At 39.2% G+C, this 9,642-nt stretch overlaps 1 protein-coding gene and 1 long non-coding RNA gene across 2 annotated transcripts; one reads left to right on the top strand and one right to left on the bottom strand.

Annotated features, from left to right (window-relative positions):
- Positions 1-500: 500 nt before the first annotated feature.
- Positions 501-1,574, top strand: LOC5573413 (40S ribosomal protein S10b). Its single transcript, XM_001654537.2, has 3 exons — positions 501-633; positions 942-1,385; positions 1,460-1,574. Exons 2-3 carry the CDS (start codon positions 942-944, stop codon positions 1,493-1,495), a joined length of 480 nt encoding a protein of 159 aa, XP_001654587.1. The 5' UTR covers positions 501-633; the 3' UTR covers positions 1,496-1,574.
- Positions 1,575-4,822: 3,248 nt separating this feature from the next.
- Positions 4,823-6,271, bottom strand: LOC110674423. Its single transcript, XR_002498850.1, has 2 exons — positions 6,127-6,271; positions 4,823-6,068 (listed from the first exon to the last, which is right to left on the bottom strand). It is a non-coding gene; the product is annotated as an uncharacterized LOC110674423 (long non-coding RNA).
- Between the last annotated feature and the right edge of the window lie 3,371 nt (positions 6,272-9,642).

Raw genomic sequence — 9,642 nt, 5'->3', positions numbered from 1 at the left:
AGAGGTATTTCCGATAAGGTTTGGTGTTCCTTTCGGTAGTTATGATTTTTTAAAGCTTGAAAATAACCCAAAAACACAAAATTGATTTGAAGCAAACCTAAATTTACTCCAAATTGACTGAAATTTTGACCAGAAGTTCATTTCGACATGTAATATTAAAGTATTGGTTGACTGGGGAGTTTCCAGACATTTTTGAAATAATGAATAAGTCTAATGTATACGCGCTTCACATCAAGAGCATGAGATCAGCTTGCCATGAGCGCACAAAAATAAACGTGCGTTTGAGCACGTGCTATGGCGAGAAACATTTTTTTAGATCTCATGTAGCAATATACTAGCTCAAACGATCACATTGCCCGAAGAAAACCCGGATTGTGCGCGAAACATTCCGAATTGTGTTTGTTTGATTTCTCCGCCACCAATACTGAAGTATTTTCGAGCACTTTCAATTTTTACTACCCACCGTATCCCACTGTCCACCTCGCCGGAAACGGACTTTGCGTTTCTCCGCTCGGTGCGTTCCATCTGTCAGTTATGACAGCAAAAACTGTCACCAGTTGTCAAACGGCAGCCGCCTTCGCTCTTTCTCTTTCCGGCAATCGTATGGAATTGTTGTAACACATTTCGTGCAAGGTGATTTTTTGTGAATTTTCCGTGAAAAATCGAAGGATATTTGTGAGAGATTAGTGTAAAATTGTGCCCGATAGTGCGCTCGATGTGAATCTGTGATTTTGACTGGTGGATGTTGGGGTTTTCCCGGTGAAAACTGATGTTAGAAGATATTGGGTGCCTTTCCCCCTGTGTGACAGTGTCAATATTGAAGAGCGATTTGAGTGCTGGGCAAAGAAGATTTACACTAACCTCTTATGTTTCCTTCATATAAAGTGACTTATTGGTAAATCTAAAATGATTTTTGTGTTCTTGTGCGTTTTCCCCGGCAGATGTTTATGCCCAAAGCCCATCGCGTCGCCATCTACGAGTACCTCTTCAAAGAGGGAGTCCTAGTGGCCCAGAAGGATTTCTATGCCCCGAAGCACCCGGAGCTGGAAAACATCCCGAACCTGCACGTCATCAAGACGATGCAATCGCTGAAGTCCAAGAACTTCGTGAAGGAGCAGTTCGCCTGGCGCCACTACTACTGGTACCTGACCAACGAGGGTATTGAGTATCTGCGGTCCTACCTGCACCTGCCCCCGGAGATTGTTCCGTCGACGCTGAAGCGCGCTGCCCGTTCGGAACCACAGAGGGCCCGTGCCGCTGCCGGACCCCGGTCTGCCGATGGCCCCAAGGGAGGCGAAGACCGACAGGCGTACCGTCGCACCCAGCAAGCCGGAGGCCCGGACAAGAAGGGCGATGTCGGTGCCGGAGCCGGAGATGTCGAATTCGTAAGTTTCTTGAAGATTGTGTTTACCTATCGAACGATCTAACGTTTCTTTCCTATTTCTTTTTTTAATTTTAGCGAGGAGGATTTGGCCGTGGTTCCAAGCCGCAGTAAGGCACGGATTGATTCCATCTGTGTATATTTAATAATAAAAAGTATGATCTAAGAAACCAATCATTCGCCACCAATGGAATTCAGTGTTGATAAATCGATGAAAGAAATTCAGTGCATGATGGATTAAAAGTCTCAGAAAACACGTAAGTATTGCCTCTGTCTAGCGTTCAGTATCATAATGGCATAACTGCAGTGATCTACTTCTGTTTATGGATGATATCTCCGTTTCACAGGGCTGGTAGCAAGTCACTTTTTTGACACGACTATAATGTTACTATTTGCAACAAGTCACTTTTTTGCAATAAAATAGACATTAATTTTTGGGCCCTGATTATAAAAACAACAATTTGAAAAAGCTAGTTAAACTAAAACAGCAAGGCAGATTTTCTGTATTCTTAATTTTTGGAGAACTTAGTGACGAAAATTTTGACAAAATTTCAGAAATTATTTAAATTTTATTGCAAAGGTATTGAATAAAATTTGGCCGAAACCCGGGACATATTTATGGCAGAGTAGTTGATTGAATTGCCGTCAGAATTTACAGAGTATATGCCAGGAGAGAAGTTTTCCACCACAAGTTTTCCCCAGGTCAGCAACTACTTTGGCACTCCTACCAAAAATTGTTTTTGGGATTCGTTGAAAATTCTACTTAGAATTTCTAAAATTTGTATGCGAATTTTCTAAGACTTCTCGCGTAACAATTCTAAAAGGGCCCATGACGAAGAGGGTTGAGTACAGAATGTCATTTATTTCCATATCCTTAAATGCTGTGCTTACTAGATTATATATCCTTAATATCTATGTTCACTAGATGCTACATTCTCTGAATTTTCATTTAATAATACAGTCAACTCTCCCTAACTCGATATTGAAGGGACCATCGAGTTATGGAGGTATCGATTTACAGAACACAAAACAAGTGCAACTGCGATCCAAGGGACCATGAGTTAGCCATGAAAATAAACGTTTAGTATGTTTCTCTAACTCGATATCGAGATACGGAATATCGAGTAAGGGAGAGTTCCAAGATCAAATCGTGAAATTGATGTTGAATAAGCAAGGAGAAATGATGAAAAATCTAAAGCGTCATGGAAGAAGTATACAGATTGTAAGAGGAAGGCTAAACCTTCTAATATAGATGTTGGCGATCATGTTGTCGTGAAGAATTTAGTCAAGAAAAACAAATTAACATGTAACTTTCATCCAGATCCGCACATTGTTGTTCAGCGAGATGGCACACGTTTAACTTTGCAGAATTTAAAATCAGGAGTAAAATCAAGCCGCCACGTGAATCACACTACCGTGCCGGCACCATATTCTGAACGCTTAAGAAAATCTGAAGATAACGGTTTAATTAAAACAAGAGGTTTTCTTTTTAGTCGTCGGTATTGACTACCATCGAATGTGCTAAATATATATTTTAACTTAGGGCTCGATAATGGTTGCATAATCATAAGGGATGAGTCAGACGATTTATTTTTGAAAACCGTGTCCATGTTCCTTATTCTGAACAGTCAATAAGTACTTGTTCCTAATAATGGACAAAAGTGTTCCTAATTATAGACAGCAATAAATCCATATGTATCATACAAAAGCAATGATATTTATTGATGGTTTACAACAGCAGTTTACAACAAAGTGGCAATCTATCCAGCTTTTTACGCTAGCTTGCTATAAACTTTGAATCACCCCTTCTGACATCCCTTGCGTACACTATAATTTTTATAGCTGGGTCGCAGTAAGCTTTGCGATTTTTGATTATTGTTATGTTGTCAAAGAAACGCTTATGTTGTTGTGTTGTTGTCTTAGGTTGTTAGCTGGGTTTGGAGAAAATTGAAAAAAAAAAAAATATATATTTTCTATTTTCCTATTGTATACTAAGGTTGTGAACCGTTTCGCCCTGAGAGAGACTCGCGAAGAGGAAAAATATCAACGTCATATGCAGCCTAGATTCCCCTCTCACGAAACGTCAAATGCAGCCCACCGTTTTTATGGCTGAAAAAGTGAAAAGTATTATGTTCAAAGTAAATTGTTATTAAAAACCTCAGTCAGCGGAGCAGTTTTTTCCAAAGTTGCTGATAAATCTAAGCAGAAGATTAATTATTTCTAATGTCTGCTACGTTTGCTGGCATGAAATTACACTCAAACGGCTATTTATGATTCGATGTGATGCAAACTCATACATTTTTTGCTGAGAGGTTCATGTGAAGGTTTGAACGGATTGCGCATAATTGGGTCCTAAAATTTTTAATGAAATCTTGTTTTTATGTAAGAACACGAAAGAGCATGTTACTGTAACAACTTTGACAATTTTTCCGGCTCAAATAATGGCTATATCATGTTTTAACTTTAATTTAAAAATTTGGTCCATAAATGAACCTTGACACTTTTGATCATGTTTGACGTTCGCTTAGTCGACAAAAACACCACAGGGGTTGGAGTTCGACCACTGGGGTTGTTCCTATCTGACATTTCGTAAGGGACACGGAAAACAAAATACACCCAAAATTTGAGTTTAAGCCAAAGGATGTGACAAAATCTCAAAAAAATGTTTTTTGGGCTCAAACCAACGGAAAACATTAGAAAATTGAGTAAACATGTGTTCTTGGCTTAAACTTAAGCGTTTGGCACTAAAATTGGGACAGGGCTTTAGGACCCTATTGTTATAAACACAAAGTGGAATAAGAAAAAAACTCAGCAATCACAGAAAAAGAAGACCGTCTTCGCGAGTCTCGTCTCAGGTTTCACCTATGGACCAATGCACGAGGTCACTAATTTGACGTTAGAGCGGTGCCAGATTCACTCGATACCATGGTTACGTAAATAATACGGCACCGCTCAAACGTCGAATGGACCGATGCACGAGTTCACTAATTAGACGTTTGAGCGGTGCCGAATTCACGGGTTACCATGGCCACATAAATAACACGGCACCGCTAAAACGTCAAATAGTGAACTCGTGCATTGGTCCATAGTAAACTCATGCATTGATCCATTCGTTTAACTTTTAGTTCAAATTTGACAGATCGATAGTTATTTCCCCTCAGGTTAGAAATAACCCTTCTCTGGAGCATGGTTAAACTTGACAGTTCGAAAGTTATTTTCTGCTCCCGTGAATTTGAGAATAACTAACCATCTGTCAACTTTGTTCTGAAATAACTACTCGACTGTCAAAGCTCAAATGGGTCGACCGTGAAGTTCAATTTAACCATTTGAGGGGAAAATAACTATCGAAATGTCAAATTTTAACTAATAGTTAAACGAATTGGTGAAACGGTTCACAGCCTAATGGTTCTTTTCTTTCAGGTTTGGTTAAAACTCATCTACAAGGGTTTTGGTTGTAATTGTGCCTGTGAAAAGAGTGCTTAATCGTGTTTACTGAAATTAATAAATAAACGCGGCCGTGACGACTCCTGACAGCATTTTTTTTTCGAACTAATGCGCTCGAAATGTTAAGTTGGTTTGTTCACTGAGACATATAATGAACCCGGATCCAATTGACGTATTATGACTCCGGATCCGATGACCGATCCGACGTTATCTCGCACTTTTATATGCGATTTCGCAATAATAAGCGGTCCTGTTAGCAATGCAATTTATAACACCTTTCCTCATCTTTCTACATCCTAACCTGAACAATTCCTCGGTAAGCCCCAATCGGGAATACTATTTTATTCTAATAATTTAATAATAAATTTAACAGTCTGATACCTATTAAGCTGCTATTACTGAGATATTTCCCGCTTGGTTCCGTACCATCGTTTGCGTATTTCCTTGTACTCAACATACGAACAATCACATTTCTGTGCAACGCAAATGGAAATGCAAAAGGAAAAGCATATGAAAAGGCCTATGCCCGGAAATCATCGAATTTGACGTGGTAAAAGACACGTAATATAAGAATAACCAATGTGTGTCGCTGCTTATAATATAGGTGTAAATTGAGATAGACCAGGTTTTGACCACCTGGATTGTGTATTTACGATTTTTTCTATGTTTTTTCTTACAATTTAATTTGCAAGTCTTGTGGTTTGAATGCGATTTTTTTTAGTTATATCAAGACAGCTGTCCGTGGTAGCAAAAAAGTCGAGATGGCAAATAGACATAACGATGAAACAACACTGTCTCTATTGGTAGAATATTGTGCCTTTGGCTCTGCCATATTTGATCTTTCTACAAGCTTCAGGATTTTTGATTATGCCTAAAATTGTACAATAATAGTTGTTAATAAATGGTGAATTTTCAAGAATTTATATTCGAATGAAACTTAGCTGCAAAACAAATGCTGTGGAAGCACGAGTGAAAATTATTGACAGTCGAATCAACAATCTCAAATTACAGCCTACTTAGACCAAACTATAAAATCAGTAGCAAATAAATGGCAAAATCTAATCACCCCCTGTCGTTTTATAGCTAGCGTAAAAAGCTGGATTAGCAATTCTCCTTCTCCAGGCCTTTTTAGCGGACCTAGCGGACCTGATCGCTTTCTTTGCTGTTTAGATCGGGATCCGTCTCTAAATATCCGGATGTCGGTGAGTCCAAACTCCAAATCCAAACTGAATCCAATTTCTTCCTGGAATGTTATTTGGAAAGTCACTTGATTTTCCGGAAAGAACCATGCACTGACCTACCGATATTCTTAAGCGGCTTGTGCCGATGGGGAAGCCAGATTCAGCTGACCGGACTATATAATCCGATATGCGATCCTCATCTTCTTCCGACCCAGATAGCCGTAGCGGTAAACGCGCAGCTATTCAGCATGACCATGCTGAGGGTCGTGGGTTCGAATCCCGCTGGTCGAGGATCTTTTCGTAAAGGAAATTTTCTCGATTCCCAGGGCATAGAGTATCTTCGTACCTGCCACACGAATGCAAAAATGGTCAATCGGCAAAGAAAGCTCTCAGTTAATAACTGTGGAAGTGCTCATAAGAACACTAATCTGAGAAGCAGGCTTTGTCCCAGTTGGGACGTAACGCCAGAAAGAAGAAGAAGATCTTCCGACAATATGATTGGTTTTCCTGGACGGTTATGTATAGCAGATTTTTCACCTTGGAGTATAGAATACTGACAGCAATTCCGTATAGAAGTCTACAAGTAAACTGCCACGAACACCAGCGCACGATCAATCTTACACAAATCGATTTCCTCAGAATTAAAACGTATCGATGTTTGTTTGACGTCATTTGAGCTTTCGGTCAACGTCAGTCCAACAAGGAAGTGAATGCTTGGCAGCTATTTTGTTTATGTTTGCTTTCTCACAGCAAACAAAAGCAATGTTGTGGCAGTTCTCACAGCAAACAAAGAAAATTTTGTCAACATTGCACTACTACGCAGGCAATTGGATTGGTCTATAGACTTGCCGTGCTTCTAGTCGAAAACCCCTTCCTGAAAATAGTAATAATAGTTCTCTCCAGCTTCCACGGGTCGTGAACGGTGATTCTTTTTTGCCGCGACATGAGCCTATGCATGTCATAAAACGTTTGACTTTTACTGTGCGCCCTGTTTTCAAGTTGCCTGTGAGAAAGAGCGAGACAGCACCAACACGCGGCGCACAGTAAAAGTCAAAAGAACAAAGGAATTTATGGCACGTAAGGAGGCTCATATCTGTTCATAATAAGGATCAATCAACAACATTTGGTGCCGGTCTATGAACACTTGATTAATTAGAGATTGCACGCAGTAGCTCCAAATATTTGTAAATAATATACACGGAGAAAACGGAAAACCCATATTTGAGTATTTTTTAACTTACTTTTGAGTTATTTTTCTTTCCCTATTTATTCGCTCCTTCTATTGTTGTCAGAGAGCGAAGAGCCAAACAACCCAAAAACCGAACCTTTGTGCGTTACCTCAAATTTGAGTAAGTGGCATAGTACTGGAAGTTGAGTTATTTGATCTGCCGGTTGAGTGGAGAGAACTTAGCCAGTAGGTATTTTTTCGCATGGCTGCAAATGAAAACAACTTCTACCCCATCAACTCAAAATTAGGTTAACGCACGAACCCCCGGAATTGAGTGGAATGAACTCACTTTTGAGTACTTCATTTTCTCCGTGTAAGGATATATTCTCACCGATCAGTTTCCAGCAGCTACGAATGGAATTTGATTATATTGTCAACCCAAAATGAAGCAAATGTTTTGACCGGCGTCTTAGTGCACAGGCTTAGCGGCCATGTTTTTTCCACGTTTGGCAAAGTCCGACCTTTATTTTTCATCAAATCGGGTGAAATATTGCCAAAATAAATCTGTGCCTCGGATATACGATAAGAAAATATGTAACTGATGTAAGTTACATAAGTTTTTGTGCAAACAATTGGATTAGAAGATTGAAATCATTAAGTTTGTCGTAAACTGTTCAGAATATGGAACTGTCTATAATATGGAGCTCGCACGGTATGTTGTAAGCAGTGATGAGAAAAATACTGGAACAAACATTTACCGCCTCTACATTTACATCTTTCTACCCGACCATCAAAATCCAAAGCAAACCATAACCGTTCAAAACAAAAAAATGTCACGGCTCTTCAAAACTGTAATCTTCTTCTTCGCAACGTTTTTCAACCCCGAATGCGAAATGACTCGAGCACAGTGGTGACACGATTTTTGCGGTTTTCGGGGTTTTGCATTTTTGCTCGATAAAGGTAGCATGAAATTGAACCTGTTTATATGTATCGCAACGGAATGATTGCGCTCTTTCTGTTAGAGCTAATAGATTTCAATTAGTTGAAAACACTAGCGAAATATTAGCGATTGAATGATTTAACACTTTTTTCAATCATTCACCTTGGAATGCCTGCCCGAAAACGGTCATAGTGGAGAGACAAAAACAGTCAAGCAGTGTGTGAACCGTTGGCAGCGCAACGCCTGATGGTATTGATGCTGCTGCTGCTTTGTGTTTTGGTTGAATGGCAGAATCGATGAACTGTGGTGAATTGTGGTCACAGTTCCCAAGACTGGCCGTAAGACGTTATCCAACGTCAAAAAAATATTCGTGATCCCTCGGAGGATTTATTGGAGAACACGGGTTGTCTGACATTTGGCGATAAAACATTTCGCGGTCAACCAATTCGCGATGTACCATTTCGCGGTTTACCTTTTCGCGATTTGTACCATTTCACGGTATGCCATTTTGCGGCCTATACCAGTTCGCGGTTACCGCTTATCTTAGATTATAGGATATAAAAGTCAATTCTCAATAACTCGATACTGAAAAGACCTTCGTGTTAGGGGAGCTATCGAGTCAAAGAACACAAAACCAGTATAACTGCGATCCATCGGAGCAAGTAATGAAAACCAGCATTTACTATGGTTTCTTAACTCAAAACGAGATTTGCAGCCCGAGGCTGGCTCATCTCGGATCTAACTCGATATCGAGTAAGAGAGAGTTGACTGTATTTTGAATGGTGACCAGCAATTTTACCATTTGACCAAATTACGAACTTCAAATTAATCAGATACCAACAACGCTAATATGTAGGATGTATTTTGGCCCAATGATGAATCCCACTGTTTTTCTTTAATTTATCTTTTTTTTTAATTAAACATAAGCTATTCTTTTGAGACAAAATTTCGCTTGTGTTTTAACTGACAATTTTACTTTTTTAAGTCCTTAGCAGCTTTTTGTAGTTATACTGGTCTAACGATTATTTGTATTACACTTGGTTACATTTTCATAAGAGATTTCTCCTGCTTCTGATCATAAGCTGTTCTTTCAAAACATGCTTTTCTCATAATTATTGCCATTGAAATTTATGGCACGTTCATCAAGTCTTCATAAAAACACATTTTTTTCCCTCTGTCGCTAAAGCGAATACTAATGTGATATACGATAACATTTTTATTAGAGATTTCGCTTTCTGTCATAAAAAGTATATTCTTTCAATTTAGCACTTTCACACCGGTTATTTTTCAGTTATCTCTATATCAATGATGAATTGTCCTTCTTTAAGCATGATTTGTCCTATGCAGTGTATCTTCGGAGCTCATTGGTAACACTCATACTTTAGTTTACTCTTTTTTTTTCGATCAAACGGTGTTCATCTAATTGACCCTTTTGATCAAACGTCATTCGGTCAAATGATTCGGAACTACACTGCCATTCTCCGCATATTTGTCCCGCGGTCCATAAGGTTTACATAGAATATGGGAC

The sequence above is a fragment of the Aedes aegypti genome, chromosome 1 (assembly GCF_002204515.2).
Source record: "Aedes aegypti strain LVP_AGWG chromosome 1, AaegL5.0 Primary Assembly, whole genome shotgun sequence".
Lineage (NCBI taxonomy): Eukaryota > Metazoa > Arthropoda > Insecta > Diptera > Culicidae > Aedes > Aedes aegypti.
This window is presented reverse-complemented; position numbering and strand designations above follow the sequence as displayed.

Excerpts from the sequence above, each read along its gene's own strand:
- LOC5573413 (XM_001654537.2), top strand. The coding sequence starts at position 942 with ATGTTTATGCCCAAAGCCCATCGCGTCGCCATCTACGAGTACCTCTTC. Across the intron at positions 1,386-1,459 it reads GAGCCGGAGATGTCGAATTC|CGAGGAGGATTTGGCCGTGG; the intron begins GTAAGTTTCTTG and ends TTTTAATTTTAG.